Source organism: Hypomesus transpacificus, chromosome 10 (assembly GCF_021917145.1).
Source record: "Hypomesus transpacificus isolate Combined female chromosome 10, fHypTra1, whole genome shotgun sequence".
NCBI lineage: Eukaryota > Metazoa > Chordata > Actinopteri > Osmeriformes > Osmeridae > Hypomesus > Hypomesus transpacificus.
Window position 1 is genome coordinate 11,992,781 of NC_061069.1, and position 19,280 is coordinate 12,012,060.

General features: G+C 51.4%; 1 protein-coding gene across 4 annotated transcripts in view; it reads right to left on the minus strand.

Moving 5' to 3' along the window:
- The window catches only part of col15a1b (collagen, type XV, alpha 1b), a 31,913-nt gene extending 14,988 nt beyond the window's left edge, over positions 1 to 16,925 (minus strand). For 3 of the 4 annotated variants that reach the window (XM_047026735.1, XM_047026734.1, XM_047026732.1), the window contains exons 1-2: positions 4,816 to 5,331; positions 2,220 to 2,764 (exon numbers count right to left, since the gene is read on the minus strand). In XM_047026735.1, the coding sequence (XP_046882691.1) occupies positions 2,220 to 2,764; positions 4,816 to 5,095 (825 nt within the window). In that variant the 5' untranslated portion in view covers positions 5,096 to 5,331. Of the gene's footprint in view, positions 1 to 2,219; positions 2,765 to 4,815; positions 5,332 to 16,393; positions 16,459 to 16,539 lie in introns of those variants that run through there. The other variant, XM_047026736.1, reaches the window with a different exon arrangement.
- Between the last annotated feature and the right edge of the window lie 2,355 nt (positions 16,926 to 19,280).

Sequence of the window (19,280 nt, forward strand, 5' to 3'; positions counted from 1 at the left end):
TAGCTGAACTGAGAGGAGTTAGCAACAGAGTAAGGCGCGCACACACACACTATAGCTACAACACACAACACACACACACACAAACAAAAACACTGCCAAGTCCCATTGGAACCAGTGATGAGTCAAACAAAAGATTGAAAGAAAACAGCTTGATGCCGACAGACAGAGGAAGAAGTATACAAAACTGGAGAGATGAAGAGAGAGAGATTAAGAGAGAGAGAGGTAAAGAAAGAGAGAGAGATGGAGAGAGAGAGATGAAGAGAGAGAGAAAGAGAGAGAGAGAGAGATAGAGAGAGAGGGGAAGAGAGAGAGAAAGAGAGAGATGAAGAAAGAGAGAGGGAGAGAGAGACAGGCGGGTTGACCCAGCGAGCTGACTGACCTAGTGGTATTGTCTCTCACTACAGGACAGACCACTCTGTACTTTGGCTCTCTGGTTCGTTCTGGCCACTAGCCTAGCCCACCCCCTTCTCTTCTTCTCATTTATCTCCCTCTGCTCTTCCCGCTCATCCCTCTCTGTTCCTCTCTCTTTCTCTCCCTGTTCTCTCTCTTGTAGCTCTCTCTCTCTGCCCTCTTGTTTCTCTTTCAGACATTTCTAATGACACTCTCTCTGTTTCCTTATCGTTCTTTGTGCAATTTCTTCTCACATATATACAGTATATACACACCTACCAGACTGTCTACATGGCTAACTGAATGACTGGCTAGACTGGCTTGCTGAGTTACTTGCTGACTGTCTGTCTTGTCTGACTGTCTGTCTGACTGTCCGTCTGTCTGACTGTCTGTCTGTCTGTCTGAGTAATTGACTGACTGTTTGACTCTGAGCCTTCTCTCTGAGGACTCACACAAAGGACAACCCGCTCGCTGCCGTCACCATGGAAACCCCTTTCCCAAACACACAAAGTACACCCTCTCATCCTTCCACACACAAACACTCACGCTCATGCTCATGCACACACACACACATATGCAACACACACACACAACACACATACACTCTCTCATCCCTCACACAGAGGACAGTCTAGTTCAAATCGCAGCATGTTGATGCTGAGGTCATGGGGCTTGTTTGGGATGTTGGTCTCAAGAACAGGCTAGTCTCTCTCCTTCCTGTCATGTCCACATCTCCTAACTGCACTGGGGGTACCAAGCTTTGGGGAAATAAAACACATCTCAGCTTGCAACTTTGCCAAAACTGAAGAAGCTATTAAAGTTTCAATAAAATACAAATAAGTAGTAATTCTCGTGCCATTCCAATCCAGGCAACAAATAACTGTAACAGAACAAGACACAACAAGAGCTGAATGGAGGATAAAAAAAAACGTATTGATGTTAAAAGAAGGGACATGGATCTGAAGGAAAGATAGAGAGACCTTGAGCCGGTCAGGGCAAAGGGAGTGAGCGTGTTTAGAAAACAAGGAGAACGGTTGATATGAGGAGTCTCCTGTCTAGGGTGGAGGAGACTTCCTGAAGCTCCTAGCCAGGACTCACTGGAGCTCATCTGGGAGGAAGGCAGCTTCTGCTATCTGGACACACAACCTTCCTGTCTCTTTTATTGGATGATAAGTTGGCCTTTTGTCCTTGGGTGTTTTATTAATTGATAGGACAGTTGAAGAAAGAGACAGGAAAGCATGGAGAGAGAGAGAGAGAGAGAGAGAGAGATAAAGAGAGAGAGAGAGAGAGAAAGAGAGAGAGAGAGAGAGAGAGAGAGAGAGAGAGAGAGAGAGAGAGAGAGAGAGAGAGAGAGAGAGAGAGAGAGAGGAAGAGAGGGATGTGGGGAGACTGGCAGACAATGGCATAAACACAGATTTGAAAACCAGGCCTAAAATATACGGAAGCTTGTTGGTTGTATTTTAGTTTCCACTCCTCAGACAGGTCCCTTTTGGAAACATACATACACACACATTCCTACCTACCCACACACATATCCATGGACACACACACAGCCATAGATACGGATATAGGAAGTCAGGCGGCTGAGCGGTTAGGGAATTGGGCTAGTAATTTGAAGGTTGCCAGTGGATGTTGTGTCCTTGGGCAAGGCACTTTACCCTACTTGCCTCGGGGGAATGTCCCTGTACTTACTGTAAGTCGCTCTGGATAAGAGCGTCCGCTAAATGACTAAATGTAAATGTAAGATACACAAACACACACAGCCATAGATACACACACAGACACACACAGCCATAGATACACACACACACACGCCTACACAGACTTACCACAAACCTCTCCATGCCGGCGCTCCCTGCGTTTGCCACAAAGATGCCAGACTCCTGGTGGAAGCTCACCCTCCCACTCCTCCGGGCCAGGGGCACCACCTCGGCCGGGCCGCAGTCCACCGTCAGACTGGCCTGGTCCCCCTCCACCACCACGCTCAGCATGGCCCACTCCTCCGTCATGGGCGCCACCGTGAACACGGCCGTCAGCTTGTGGCTCCGCCCCTCGCTGTAGTGCAGCACCACGTTCTGGTAGCGAGCCCTCGCCGGGCGCACCTCCAGCCCCAGGCGCACCACCTCCTGCTTGGCGTCCGTCACGGCGAACAGCACCCCTCCCCGGGCGCTGGAGGGCCGCACCGTGGCCAGGACGGCAAAGTCGCGGTAGAAGGGGGAGGGCACGAAGGAGCGCGCCAGGCGGCCGATGTTGGAGTCGGGCCCGAAGCTGTAGGCGGGGCCCCCGTCCTCGTAGCCCTGGGTGAAGGAGACGGAGGGGGGGAGGGGCACCCCCACCAGCTCCAGCAGGTCCACGTGGGGCTGGGTTCTCCGCTCTGTGAAGGGGGGGAGGTGAAGAGCATGCTTCTTACTGTAATCCACTGTGGCAGAGCACAGTGCTGTTTTACAGTGTCTAATGCAATTTGATTGAATAACTTTCCGAATGACAAGACAGGCAGTCGATAACGTCATACTGGTTTGCAAATGTGTGTATTGTGGTTTTATGCGTGCATGTGTATATATGCGCTTGTTTGTGTGTGTGTGTATCTGTGTGTGTGTGTGTAGACTGTTGTCACGGAGGAGGCCTCAAACAGGCGGATCTATCCCATTCCCTTCCTCACACGCCAGGTCTCCCGCGGCGACCACTCACATTCCACACGGCTGGCCTCGCCATAACCGTGGCCCCTCCCCCTTTCACATCACCCTATCTCTACCTCTCTCACCCCACACTCTGTCCCCTATCCCTCCAGCCTCCTTCCCCCTCTCTCAGCCCACCCTCTACCTCTCTCGCCCAATCCTTCTCCTCTGTCACACCTCCTCCCTCCCTCCCTCCCACCCTGCCAGACCAGACAGGTCATGGATGGACTCTGTAATTCATCAACTCAGCCAGCTGGAATCATACAGGATTAAAGACTGGGGGTCTTGGGGTCAGTTTTGGACAAGCCCAACAGACACACACACACACACACACACCCTACATCCACCTCCCTCTAAGCACTGACTCTGTTATTAGGCTTTAAAATGACCGTGTTCCTTCAGCTCCTGGTTCCTCCACTCTGTCTGGAGAGTGGACATTGCCTCCATCCATCCGTCCATCCACTTGACCTACAGGTGCAAACGCAGCTCTGCTCACTGTGCGTACGAGGAGTACAATGAGGCCTTGAGGGTGTGTGTGTGTGTGAGTGTGTGTGTGTGTGTGTGTGTGTGTGAGTGTGTGTGTGTGTGTGTGTGTGTGAGTATGTGTGTAAGAGAGAGAGAGAGAACCATAAACATGCCCTGATGCTCACTCACACACCGGCTCAGTAGTCACACCTACAGTACACACACACACTCACACACACACACACACACACCGGCTCAGTAGTCACACTTACAGTACACACACACACTCACACACACACACACACCGGCTCAGTAGTCACACCTACAGTACACACACACACTCACACACACACACCGGCTCAGTAGTCACACCTACAGTACACACACACACTCACACACACACACACACTCTCTCTCACACACACACACACTCACACATTTCACAATGCTCATACTCAAACCTCCATTGAGCCCCATGTTTCAGGAAGCCTTGGCCTAATCCTATTATTATAATATCATGTGATAGGGATTTACCTGGGACAAGAGGCTAACAGGAACCTGGAGCCCAACCCCTGGACCAACAGCCTCAACCTATAGACCTGCTCCAGGCAGACAAGCGCTATTACTCTATTCAGATATATGTACACACATCCAACTAGTCAGCCAGCCAGCCAGTCAGCTAGCCAGCCAGCCAAAATATTACAGCCGGTCAGGAAGTTAACAAGCTATCCAGCAGGTCAGCCAACCAGGCAGTCAGTCAGAACGTTAGTCAGCCAGCGAAGCAGTCAGCCAGCAAAGCAGTCAGCCAGTCCCTCAGCCAGTCCCTCAGTCAGAAGGTTCCTACAGCAGGTCATGATCCCAGCAGCAGGATGAGAGCTGACGATGGACCAGCACTGCAGGCCGACTGACACACACACACACAAGCATGAACGCACACTTCCACACGCAAGTTCACAAATACACACACACAGGGGCGGGTACACATGGACACACGTTGAGGCATGAACGCGGACACACATGCACGCACACACACATTCAGGCTCTGTAGACTGTTCAACATGAGCAGTCTACAAGCCACGTACTGAAGCGGGCCCTTCCTCACTGAGAACATCCACCGTGATGCAACAACAGAACTAGGTGAAGCAACTACTGTTCCATCCATAATGTATCCCTCTCCAACTAGAGTACGCCAAACACTACCAATCCTCTTTGATCTCCTCATCCTCCTCCATCTCCTCATCCTCCAAACCACCTTGCTCCTCCTCCTCTCCAATGCCAGACTCACCACTCTTCTTCCAGAGTTTGAGGGGTCTTTTCTTAGCCTGGAGCCCAGGCTCAGGCTCCTGGTCCTGGACCGGGACAGCAGTAGACTCCAGGGTGGGCATGTCCTTCTCCGTGTCCCCCGACCCAGCCTGCTCCAGGACCAGGGCAGCTGTGGGGGCAGGGGTGCTGTTGAGGGGGGGAGGGCGGGTGGTGGTGGTGGCAGCCGCCCAGAAGTTCCACCACTGGCTCTGCACTGGAGCCCAGAGCAGGGCCAGGCCCAGGCACAGGTGCAGCACACCCATCCTTACACACACACACACTAGCAGCTGGCTGTAGCCACGCAACGATAGCTACACGCGCACACAACCGTGGAGTCACTCTTGTCCAGGAGAATCCAGCTTCAGGTCTCCACGGAAACGCTTCAGATTCTGGATCCACTTCTCTCCGGTGTGCGCCCTCTCTCTCTCACTCTTTCTGCTCCCTCGTTCCGTGCTATCCCCCGCCTGGCCTTGTTTCTCTGTCTCTCTCTCTCCCTGTCTCTCTCTCTCTGCTCAAGCACACCACTCTCTCACAGACAAACTCTACTCTCTCTCTCTGCTCTCTCTGATGCCTGTGCCTTAGCTACATCCCTCCCTCTCCCTCTCCCTCTCCCTCTCTCTCTCTCTCTGTCTCTGCCTCCCTCTCTCTCTTTCTACCCTCCTCCCAGTCTGCTGTCTCTCTGTAATTACCAACATCGACTCCCCCCTCCATCCCTGCCTCCAGTTTGGGGAAAATGAGGCCTTTACCCAGGCAGTTCTATACATCGTCCTCCCTCCTCCACTCCCCCCTTCCCTCTCTCCTGTCTCCCCTACCCTCTCGCACAGTGGGAGGTTCACAAGCCGAACCCACCCCGTTAGCCAACCCCTCCTTCTCTCCTTTCTCACCTTCCCCCCTCCCCCCTCCCCCCGTCCTGTCAGTCCCTCCCCCCTCCTGAATCCTCCCTGCACCCCATCCTCCCTTTTCTGCTTGTCTTCTTTCTTCCAAATCTCACCACCCTCCCTCCTCTCTCTTCCTTACCTCCCTTCTTTCTCATGCCTCCCTCTTTGTATCAACACCAGCAGGAGTCGATCTGACCCCAGACCAGATCTGCGGGCTACACATGGATGTTAAACTCTGAGGCTGGGGCTTTCCAGACTGGTCTCAGGTCAGATGTGGCGCTGAGGAGAGGGGCACGACTCTGGTGTTCAGGTCAAAGGAGTTCAGGACCAGAGGAATGCTGGCTGAAGGAGTCGGGACATGACCACTCAGGGCTGTCCTTAGCCGAAACGTGTCTTGCTAATCTGGACAAAGTGTTTCTGTCCCCAAAAACACAGTATGGTGGAAGTATGCTACGGCAATCACAAACGAAGAAAGACTTACTTGGAGAACTTCAATAATAATGTCAAATACATTGACAGCAGGGGTGTACTGTATAACGCAACAAAGGAGGTAGAAGAGAATTGATTGGAGGTAGAAGGGGAGTGATCTGATTGGACGTGGTAGGGGAGTGATCTGATTGGACGTGGTAGGGGAGTGGTCTGACTGGAAGAGGTAGGAGGGAATTGAATAAAGAATTAGGTCATTACATCTGTAGGTAAGTAAGGATGAAGGTTAGGATGTGACAGAAGCGAGGGAGATGAAAGCTTGTCATGGATGCTTGTTATGGTGTGTGTGAGAGTGTGTGTGTGTGTGTGAGTGTGTGTGTGTGTGTGTAAAGCAGGCCACACTACAGCAGGGATAAGGGCCAAGACTGTGCAGCTCAGTGATCACAGAGAGGGGCCCCTGTGGGGACAATGAGGGGACTGTTCCTGCGGCTCAGACCTGATAGGGGATGGGACCTGGAGGGTAGAGTGGTCCTGGGGCTGGAGGGGAGAGGGTGGTCCTGGGGCTGGAGGGGAGGGGTGGTCCTGGGGCTGGAGGGGAGGGGGTGGTCCTGGGGCTGGAGGGGAGGGGGTGGTCCTGGGGCTGGAGAGGAGGGGGTGGTCCTGGGGCTGGAGGGGAGGGGTGGTCCTGGGGCTGGAGAGGAGGGGGTGGTCGTGGGGCCTGAAGGGTAGGGCGTTGGGCCCAGGACTGGAAGGCGGGGGTGTGGGGCATGGTCCTGGGGGCTGAAAGGTAAGGGTGGAGTGGAGTTCCTGGGCTGTGATTGGGTTTAGAGGGATAGTGTCTAGGGCCTGGCTCATGGGTTTGGGTGCTGGACTCTGGTTGTGGTGTTCTGACTTCGGGTCTGGGGGGCTGAGGGGTTCTGGACCTGGGCCTGGGCCTGGGTCTGGGCTTGGACCTGGGCCTGGGCCTGGGTCTGGATGCCTCTCTACAAGGATGAGTGGATGAGTGTGGACAGGCTTGTTCCTGTCAGAGAGCTGTCTAATGGTCCAGATGGTAGGCTTAGGTTAAGGGTGGCTGAGGAGAGGAAGAACAGCCACCAGCCTGAGCCCATCACCATGGTTCATGAGAGGGGGGTCTCACTGGCCTTCACTAATCCCACTCTAATCAGGGGTTCTGTGGGTAGAGGTTAAAGGGCTAGGGGGGTAGGTAGGGCTTTGGGGTGTGTTTATGGGTGTAGGAGTCTGCGGATAGGGGCAGGGGGCTGGAGGACTGAGGGAGGGGGGCGACCATGGGGCGATATTAAAAGGGGTTGAAAGCAGGAGAGGATGGGCCCCATGGCTAGCAGGCTAGCCAGGAATTCAGTAAGGGTAGCCCCCTAACCCCTAACCTCGCCTCTCACCTCCCAGCTCCATCAACACCAACCACCACAACATGCAGTAATTGGTTTATTGTCAGGTCCAATCAGCTTTGGGATGTTATGAATTTATTCCAGGAGATAAAACTGTATCTGAGGGAATCTGGTAAATAGTGTAGCATGACCTCTTACGCTGTAGGGGACACCGTTTTTTTTCTACTCAATTGATTCCCTTCATCGTCCGACAACGGAACACAGACACACGTTGTTTCCGAGACAAGCAAAGGCATGCCAGGACATGGAGAGGTTCTGAGGCTTCTGGGTTCTGTAAAACTGTGTTTCTGTCTGAAGTTCACTGCCCTGTGTTTTGTTCCACAGTGCCCAAGGCTGCCCCTCTCACTCCCTCTTGTGGGCAACGGCAGAATAGCAGCTAGTGGAGCAACAGTCACACAGAAAAACCTCACAAACTAATCTAGAGGCAGGCAAGCAAGATCATCAACCCCCCTCTCCCCCTCCACCCCCTCCACGACCCCCCCCCCCCCCCTCCCGCCCTAGCGACCGACCCCTGTGATGTCATCAGGGGTCCTGTTCCTGATCCGACCGTCGGGGATTACAGCCCCGTCACGGCAGAGAGCGAGAACCAAGCAGACAGAGGGGGGGGGGGGGGGGGAACCCAAGGGGGGGCCCCGAGGGGGGGGCCCGACTGGGGTCCCACCAATTAGCGTGCGGCGGGGAGGCTGGTCTGGAGGAACAACAGCCGTGCCTCGCCGCGTTGAATCATCCTCAGAGAGGAGCGGACGAGGACCCCGGCTCGTCAGGCCCTGACCCCTCCGACGCTGCGGCCCTGGGTGGGCAGCACATCAAGGGTGATCTGGGCCTGGGGGTCTGATTCGGCCAGACACATGGGGGCACCACGCTGCACGGACACAGGCACACAGACCTGCTCCCCTCCCCACAGGACGTTGTGTACCGGGGGTACTGGGATCTACAAGGGTAGATCTGAGTTAACTAGATCTGGTGAGGGTAGATCTGTTTCTGGAAGGGTAGATCTGATTTAACTAGATCTGGTGAGGGTAGATCTGTTTTTGCTTCCTCTGCATGAATGAGATCAGTGGGTCAAAGCTGTGGAAGCCTTAAAGGGCAGGGCGTTCCTAAACAGCTGTGTTATAAGCTGCTAATGAGGGTGTTTAAAGTCCAACTGTCAAACAGAAATAAAAACATCATTTTGAATTTGTGTCGTGGGCCTTTCCGGCTGGGCTGTGAGGTCAGCCGTCCAACTGTTTACTCACCCTGCTGACTGACATGTCTCTCAGCCAATCCCTTGGCAGAAGGAGGAGGGGGGAGGGTCCGAAGTAAGGTAAGCACAGAGCTGAACTGTTCTCTAAACTGGGCCAAGTAATAATATATCATTCCACTTCTTGACTCTCTCTACACCCCCACACACACCCACACACGCACACACACACTCTGCCAACCCGTTACCTGAATGCAGGCTCTGTTGCATATCTGTTTTCTTACGCCCCCCTCTCTAGCCACTCTGATGCTGTGTTGCTAGGTCAGACTGCAGGTCCATGTTCTCAACAGGAAGTGTTTGACTTGATTTATTTGTAAGTAGAAAAGACCAAATTCTTTATAGTTTCTTCTCGTCTGCCTTAACAGTCTTTTACAAGACTGAAGGACCAAAGCAGCCCAGATCACATGGATGCTGCAGGTCTGCAAGTCTGCAGGTCTGCAAGTCCACAACGAAGGAATGTTTCCCACAAGGCCACTTTCTACGTAACCAGAAAATCCTAATTGTCAGCAAAGGATGACATCAGACCCTGATGACTGTGTGTGTGGCGCAGTTTGATGGAGGTGAATGTGACAGTACTGCTACTGCTGCTGTGACAGCTACTGTCTGAGTCAAGTCCACTCCTGGGACTGGGAAGCATGGTGACAAGGCCACTGTGAGAGACCAGGCCAGGCCGGACTACACCAGACTAGACCAGGCCAGGCCAGGCTACACCAGGCCAGACCAGACCAGGCTACACCAGACCAGGCCAGGCCAGGCTACACCAGACCAGACCAGGCCAGGCTACACCAGACCAGACCAGACCAGGCCAGGCTACACCAGACCAGACCAGGCCAGGCCAGGCTACACCAGACCAGACCAGGCCAGGCCGGACTACACCAGACTAGACCAGGCCAGAACAGGCTACACCAGGCCAGACCAGACCAGGCCAGGCTACACCAGACCAGGCCAGGCCAGGCTACACCAGACCAGACCAGGCCAGGCCAGGCTACACCAGACCAGACCAGGCCAGACTACACCAGACCAGACCAGACCAGGCCAGGCTACACCAGACCAGACCAGAACAGACCAGACCAGACCAGGCCAGACTACACCAGACCAGACCAGGCCAGGCTACACCAGACCAGGCCAGACCAGGCCAGGCTACACCAGGCCAGACCAGACCAGGCCAGACCAGGCCAGGCTACACCAGGCCAGACCAGGCCAGACCAGGCCAGGCTACACCAGGCCAGACCAGACCAGGCCAGGCTACACCAGATCAGACCAGGCCAGACCAGACCAGGCCAGACCAGGCCAGGCTACACCAGGCCAGACCAGACCAGACCAGGCTACACCAGACCAGACCAGGCCACACCAGACCAGGCCAGACCAGGCCAGGCTACACCAGACCAGACCAGGCCAGGCCAGGCTACACCAGACCAGGCCAGACCAGACCAGGCCAGACTACACCAGACCAGACCAGACCAGACCAGGCCAGACCAGGCCAGACCAGGCCAGGCTACACCAGGCCAGACCAGACCAGACCAGGCTACACCAGACCAGACCAGGCCACACCAGACCAGGCCAGGCCAGGCTACACCAGGCTACACCAGACCAGGCCAGACCAGACCAGGCCAGGCTACACCAGACCAGGCCAGGCTACACCAGACCATACCAGGCCAGGCTACACCAGGCCAGACCAGACCAGGCCAGGCTACACCAGACCAGACCAGGCCAGGCCAGGCTACACCAGACCAGACCGGGCCAGGCCAGGCTACACCAGACCAGGCCAGACCAGACCAGGCAAGACCAGACCAGGTGAGGATGGGAACAGCCAGACCAGGCCAGGCTACACCAGACCAGGTGAGGATGGGGACAGCCAGACAAGGCCAGTTGGCTGTTCTTACAATGATGGAAGAAATGGGGATGCCCCGGCCCCTCCCCCCCCCTACCTGAGGCCAGGTGAGGCTACAGAATGCCAAGAATGAGTCTGATGGAGATGAAGTTACAGCTTATCTTACCACACACACACACGCACACACACACATAGCACACACATAGCACACACACACATAGCATACACAGCACACACAGACACACAAACACATAGCGCACACACATAACACACACACAGACACACACTTATACCCATGGAATCCACTAGTTTCAATAGTAGACACAAATATTGCGGGGTGTAGGGGCAAAAACAGAGTAGTTCAAGTCAGAAGTAAAAAGGGAAGCGATGCCAGAAATACAAAGCCCTAAAGTGAGCTCACTCTGGTAATCTAAATTAAATCACAGCCTTAACTGCTGTTTAACAAAGTGCTAACAGAAGAGAGACGAGAGAGAGAGACGCGAGAGAAAGAGAGAGAGAGAGAGAGAGAGAGAGAGAGAGAGAGAGAGAGAGAGAGAGAGAGAGAGAGAGAGAGAAGAGAGAGAGGGACGAGAGAGAGAGAGAGTGAGAGAGAGAGAGAGAGAGCGAGAGAGAGAGAGAGAGAGAGAGAGAGAGAGAGTGAGAGAGAATGAGAGAGAGAGCGAGAGAGAGAGAGAGAGAGAGAGAGAGAGAGAGTGAGAGAGAGAGAGAGAGAGAGAGAGTGAGAGAAAGAGAGAGAGAGAGCGAGCGAGAGAAGGGACGAGAGACATCCTTCTTCTCTTTCTTCTGGAGAAGCTGTGACTTCCTGCCTGGTCCATCCAGCCCCCCCCCCCCCCCCCCCCCCGTTAGAGGGTCATTAGCCAAGTCATAAGAGGAGCACGAGAGCTCTGCAGACACCCTGCCCCCGAGGCACTGCCCCTGAGCATGCTCTCACAGCCCCAGCGGACTACAACCCTCCGCCGGCCGTGACACCTAACCCTTACTGAGTCAAGCCTCGTATTCACCTAACCCTTACTGAGTCGAGCCTCGTATTCACCTAACCCTTACTGAGTCGAGCCTCGTATTCACCTAACCCTTACTGAGTCGAGCCTCGTATTCACCTAACCCTTACTGAGTCGAGCCTCGTATTCACCTAACCCTTACTGAGTCGAGCCTCGTATTCACCTAACCCTTACTGAGTCGAGCCTCGTATTCACCTAACCCTTACTGAGTCGAGCCTCGTATTCACCTAACCCTTACTGAGTCGAGCCTCGTATTTACCTAACCCTTACTGAGTCGAGCCTCGTATTCACCTAACCCTTACCGAGTCGAGCCTCGTATTCACCTAACCCTTACTGAGTCGAGCCTCGTATTCAACTAACCCTTACTGAGTCGAGCCTCGTATTCACCTAACCCTTACTGAGTCGAGCCTCGTATTCACCTAACCCTTACTGAGTCGAGCCTCGTATTCACCTAGCGTACAGCCTCATGCTACGGCTGTGCTGACGTTAACTGCATTACAGAGGCCCGATGTGGGGTGGGCCTTGTAACAGCATTAGTAAAGGGAAGCATGCAAGGGGATGTTTAGGACATCAGAGCACGTGCAGAGTCCAAGCAAACAACCAATAGTTGAGTCGAGTTCCTTGGGCCTGACACGGTAATTTCATTGGTTGTGCATTCTCCGATGTAAAGAACCGAAGCCTTGATTCGTAATGACTCAAAGGCACGGGAAGCCAGAGGTCAGTCCGTAATCTGCAGGAGAGGATTAAAGAAGGAACTGCTTTCATATGTTGTCTACACCTCCCTCGAGGTCCCTTCCTCCCTCTCCCCCTGCACCCTCTCAACCTCACCTGACCCCCTTCCTCTCACCTCCTCCTCCGCCCCTCCTTCTCCCCCTAACCCCTTACCCTTTTCATCCCTAAAGCTCTGTCTCCTTTCAACCTCTGTCCTCCCTCAATACCCCCCCCCCCCCCCCCAGCACACACCTCGGCTGTACAGGATGTTTATTAGCAACACATTCCAGGCCGATGTGTGTGCTCAGCTGTGGGGTTTCTGTCTCCTCATCTTCCCAGCCCACACCGCTCCAAACCTTTAACACATCGTTCCCTCTCAAAAGGACTGTCTCTGCATCCTTACATACATCCTTCCTCCTTGTCTCCTCTTACCTCCCTTCATCCCTGCCTCCCTCTATATCTCTCCTTCCTCTCACCTCCCTGCATCCCTCCTGCATACAATTCACACAAACTTTTGTCAAGCGAAACATCTCTCCTAGTTCCCCCCCTCCACCCCACATCGCATCCCTGAGGGGCGGACGGTTCAAGCCAGGTCCCGTAGCCCCAGGCAGGACAGATTAAAACCTCCCCATTAGGCAGCGATAACAGCCTGAGTTGTGTGTAAACAGCCCAGGCCCCAGGGCCCTGGCATCAGAGCAGCCCCGTCATTAACCAGAGACTGAGCCGGGCTGCCCTGAGAGGCTGACCAGGGCCCTGGATAAGCCCACACCTGGGGCCCCACAGCTACAGAGGATCCTGTCTACACCCCTGCTCTTCACTGGGAACCCTGGAGGTCACAGTGGTCATGGGGGGTCATAGATTACTGTTCCGCTGTTGCCGGGCGGAGTACACTGCATTCCATTGGAGAAAATCCCAGGTCAAATTGTAGTTAAGCAGGATGTTCTTGCTGAAACCATCCCATAATGACTGATATCCGTGGTGAAGGTGACCTCGGCTAAGAATCAGTCATAACCACAAACTGGGAGTGTGACAGGCTGACAAAAACTTCAGGTGACACAGTATTTGGATGGTCCACCCAGAGATGGCATTAACATGCAATGACACAAGGTGACTGAGAGTGTGATTCTGGCCCAAGACGGCCTGTTAGTGTGGGGGGGGTGGCGGTGGGGGGGTGTTGTTCACCCCGGTCCAATTAGTGGTACTGGCACGCTGGGCAGAGCAGTGGGACAGCTTTGTGTGGCCCGATACTGAGTGCCACTCTGGGGGATTGGGTCAGACAGAACGGGGGTGAGGGTGGAGGTGGGGGGCTCCTTAATAGAGATCTGTTAGCAGGACATGGATGGGAAAAACAAGCTGAGACACACACACACACACACAGCCACTGACCGTTGGACTGTGCAAGGAAATCAGTTTCGTTTTTGGTTTGGACTGAGTTTTCTCCAAAGCTGTGAGTTGATTTCTCTGAGGTCATTGGCGTGCGAGTCAGGTGAGGTCAGGTACCGTCTCTGACCTCTGTCCTACGACCTGTGACCTTTGACATGAGGAACCGTCACTGTTGTATCTCCGACTGCTTATCTGTTCTTAACTGATTCTGTCCAGACATACGACATCGCCCCAGACTCCTGTGACTCATCCTTCTGTGACAAATAACAATAAGCTAATCATCAATAAACTTCTGTGATTAAAGCAACTCTGTTTCCCTTATCTTGTTCCCATTGTGAACCAACACCAGAGAACACAAGAGAACACTAAAGAACACCAGAGAACACCAGAGAACACGAGCCTGCGCTGAGCTCATCGTCCTGCCAACAGACTGGGAGGCAACACACAGGTCAAACATAGGTAACCAGTAGAAGAACAGGAGCTCTGACATGGAGCACCAGGATATGACACACACCTCAAAGTCATGAGCTGCTGAGATGCATCACCTGCTGAAAATGAGGTGATTTACTTTGAAGCTACACTCAGGTCGAGATACGGTTTGATGAAACAGACAATGCAGCAGAAACTGAAAGAGACAAGAGACAGACCTTCACAGTCACACACATGCATCCACATGCACACTTACATATACAGTACCAGTCAAAAGGTTTGGACACATTTTCCCGTTCAATTGAATGGGAAAATGTGTCCAAACTTTTGACTGGTACTGTGTGTTTACGCCCAAATACGTAACGACCGTGGCATCCATTCTAACTCCACCTTTTCAACAACTGCTCTACAAACACACAACCAAGGGTGCCAGCGCAACCACCTTCCAACGTTCTTCATGACCACATGGAACAGGTATAGTTTAAACGTTAAGGCACTTTCCACAGTCAGAAAATGTTCCCTTCAAAAGTCAAATATAACCGTTACATCACAGTTCCAAGCAACACCAAAACTAAGGAGTTACAGTTGGCCTTTGTTCAATCCTCTATTTCTGCCCTGAACTTACAGTTGCCTGAATGGAACATTCTGGGACTGCTTCCAGAAAGGAACAGGGACTTTATGAGACTATAAAAACCTGAATAAGGTTGATGTGATGGATTGTGGAAGATGTTTCAGCAGCTTCTAGGAACACCTCCCACTGCTGTCCCACGCCAGCCAAACATGGCTCTCTTTGTGAGGAACTGAACCATGGAGAAATATGACACAAAGGCCAGAGTGCTGACACGGCTTCCTGGGTGGCTCTCTGAGATGAGGAGAGATTTCCTGCAGTGTGTTGTGTAATCAGAAGGTTGCCGGATCAATTCCCCGCTGTGCCAAATGATGTTGTGTCCTTGGGCAAGGCATTTCACCCTACTTGCTTCGGGGGGAATGTCCCTGTACTTACTGTAAGTCGCTCTGGATAAGAGCGTTTGCTAAATGACTAAATGTAAATGTTTTGCATGCACCACATCATTGGCTCATAGTTCCATCCTGCAATGCAGCGCTCTCTCAATGCAGAACAGGGACAGAAAGAGGGGTAGCGGTAGGACAAAACAACAGCTTTTCACTTTGCAACACACAGCCAGCGCTGTCAGCAGGGGGACCCTGGAGGCAATAGGAGGAGGACATTAAAGGATTTGCATCTGAATCAGAGCCACCAGTTAACACCCAGGTGCTGCATTTGCCCAGTGCGCTCTGGGGCACCCCGCTGTGTGGCCTCCCTGCCTAGTCCCATAGGCCTGGGGAGGAGGCCTGGGTCAGCTAACAAACACCACAACAACATACATCCTGTAGCGGAGCAGTATGAGAGTCAACAGGTTATAGAACTGTGTCAAGAACCGTGTCTTAAGTAGTGGGGGGTGGGGGCGTTGGGAGGGGGTGTGTGGACTTGGAAGTGTTCAAATAAGATCCTGTTTTTCGGTTTGGGTTGGTTTCCCGGTCGCACATCCCAGTCGCACATCCCAGTGACCTTAGTGACCCTACGGTAGTCGCTGGAGTGGAGAACACTCACATCTCACACGTTTCACCACAACATCAGCAGCCTCCATCAACATTCCTGTCAGTTAAGGGGCAGATGCCTACAGTAAATTCAATCTTGCAATTTCTGCAAATTTTGACTCTATTTCCAAATGCTGTGTCACATGAGCTTCTGGTGTGGGTGGAGAAGACATGCCTTCATGCAGTCAGCTACCTATTCATACATCTCTGCTCTGGAGGTCAGAATAGCCATTTAAAATCATAGACAGGAGGACTTAAGTGCTCTTGCACATGTAACCTGTAGTTAGCTAACCCCATAGGCTAGATAAGGGGTTTTCCCCATTATTTTGCGATTTAATGTATAATTTTGATATTGAATAAATCTGAAAACAATATTCATACTAACTAATGAACAACGTTTTTATTAATTGAATACTTATTAGAGTCCATGCATGTTTTAACTTGAAGGAAAAATCCCAGCTACCTTGGATACCTTGGATAAAAGTAGACTCAATGTAAAACAAAGTTTGCAACTTTTTCCTGACATGCTGTATACAACCCAGGAACGCATTTTTATAATTAATTTTCCAACGAACCCTATCAATGAACAGAGAGTAAATGTACTGAAAGACACATTCACGAGTGTGTATTTAAATATCTTACCCTCAATGACCTCGACAGCGGTTGAACAGTGATAGAGCAGGACAAGATGCACACCCAGACACCACCTGGAGAAAGGTAAAACAGATGAGAAGGCGAAATGTGTGCAGCTTTGGGAAAATTAACCCTTACGCAACGTTGCAACCTACCGAATATTCATCTTCAGCACAAATACAGAAAATATCGAAGCATCCAAAACGGGTCAGTGTTTAAAACATGTGTTTAAATTTCCAAGTAGAAAACCGCTCTCCCTCCGTTCGCTCTCCCTGCTGACTGCGCGCGCTCTCTCTCTCTCTCTCTCTCTCGCTTGCTCTCTCTCTCTCGTTCTCTCTCTTTCGCTCTCTCTCTCTCTCTCTCTCTCTCTCTCTCTCTCTCTCTCCGAGTACCAATTGAACAAAGACTGTCTTAGTTCACTGACTGATTCACTGGCCCACGGACACGGAAATCTGACTCCCTAAAATCCCCTCACTCAGTAAACTGCCGTCTTCACATTTGAACCTCTGTGGGAGAAAGGCCCTTCCGACGACTGGACAGTCTACTTTAGATAGGCTACTGTAGATTCCATTTGCATCACGAAGAAAGTTGCATTTGATGTCATTCCTTTGCTCATGTCGTAGCGTGCTGACTCTTCTGGAAGACGGCACATCGCCTGGTTCGTCCTACCTACCTCCAACCTAACCAGGGATCTGTGACCAAATACGTGATTTCGATATTGTCCCTCTACCGTAAACAATGAAGATAGGCTACTGTATGTGGTTCATAATTGCCCTAAACACAAAGTTAAGTGGAAAGTAAAATTTGGCCAAAATGGCATTTGTTTGAACGGCACCAAAGGCTGTTGTAATATTACTTGTTAACACGAAATATGTCTTGCCTGTTTATTATGGAATTTCAAGTCCTTTAATCAGCCAGCCACATTTCTGCAGCACATCAAATTTCCTGACAAACCCACAACACTAACCCCAAACCCCTCAACACTTCAAACACTGTGGAACATCATGTGTTTCCTTGACAAACTCTTGTGTTGTGAAGACAACTATTTCTGTTGTGTTGCTCCATGTGCACTGAATCCCCTTGGGAGCCAGAGAAAGAGAACAGAAAGATAAGGACATTTAAAGACATTCTGATTTCTCAGCACATGACCTCTATCTACTTCAAACAACAAATGATATCACATAGTGATGGATCACAGCTGAGATGTGGCAGTATTGGATCCTTACCTTTTCATGCCCCAGGCACAGAGAGAATAGATTTCCCCCCAAATGGCATGTGAAATAATTGCCCGACCATTTCTGTCACCCAGAACAGGACAAGAGCTGTCAAGTGTTTTGTTAACATGGCTGATATGTTAACGACCTGTTATTAGTGGATGTTGGAATGATAATAGTTTTGTGGGAAAAAAAGCCACTCTCTCCTTAAATTTCCACCTGGAGAGTGAAGACAACAAGACTGTTCCTCCATCCACTCTAGTTCAGGCTCACACAGAAGACATAACTACTCCCTATATATTTATATTATATTTAATCATTTAGCAGACGTTCTTATCCAGAGCGCCTTACACTAAAGTACAGGGACATTCCCCCGAGGCAAGTAGGGTGAAGTGCCTTGCCCAAGGACACAACGTTAATGGGCACAGCCAGGAATCGAACCAACAATCTTCTGATTAAAAGCCTGACTCCCTAACCGCTCAGCCATCTGACTCAACACAGTAACAGAGGTCATGTGACACACATACGCAGTAACAGAGGTATATATATATTGCAGGGGACTGGACACTGAATCAATAGCTGTTACCCTCCTTTCTTACCAACTTATCCTCCCCCCTTCCCTGGTGGCATATTTCTCTCAGTGTTGTGTGTTGACCATGTGACCATGTGACCATGGGAGACCGTTGAGGTTCCAGCACCTGTCTAAACCACTGTGCTCTTCACCAGGTCTTGGGAAAGAGACTGAGGATGAAAGGAGACAGATGGAGAGAGGTGGATCTGCCCTGTGGCTGCTCTCTGGACTGTGTTGGGACACGCCTAGGTCACTCTCACACACACATACTCACACACACTCACTCACACACTCTCACACACACACAAACGTACAGTTGTGAACCCTAGGCCACGGAGCTTAGTCTGTGGCCATTCAGCAAACAGGAGGTGTGGCTGCAGGGTCAGGTGTCACATGACCTCTGTTACTGCGTATGTGTGTCACATGACCTCTGTTACTGCGTATGTGTGTGGAAATTTGTTTGTGTGAGTATATCCGTGTGTTTATTTTAGAGTCTGTGCGTGTGCGATTCCGGTCTCATCCAAATTCAGCTGACTATGTTCTTTGTTTAATTCAACACCTTTAAACATCAAGTCTCTCCTTGAAACATGGACAGCTGTCTTATTCACACCCTGAATGTGACATTTGTCGGCTATGCATCTATGTTAAAATCTATCACTGCTACAAAGACCCACTCTATTCCACCTACTTAGATTGACTACATTTAGAATGAGAGGCGAATCATGTCTAAAGCCTTTTCTAAATGAGTTAGAAGTGATTGAGTTGTAACACTGGCAACTGTGTCTGGACAAAGACCTTCTGTGGAGGAAGAGATGACAGTATTCCTGTGTTTATGATGTCACATCCTGTAACGTGTCACCTGAGTGAGTTCAGAGAAGGAGTTTGCTGGTGCTGTACGACTGATGTCATGTGGGTCGGATCTTCTCCATCACATTTACATTCAGATTTCTTGACTACTACTCATACTTTTCAACCTTTTGAAGTCACATTTAAAAGAAATGTCCAGCTGTCAGAATTCTGGAGGAGTCTTGTAGTCACAAAAACAAATTTCTTCATCCAAGGAGCAATAATGAGTTCGTTTTCTATTTCCGCTGATTGAAACTCCCAGTTT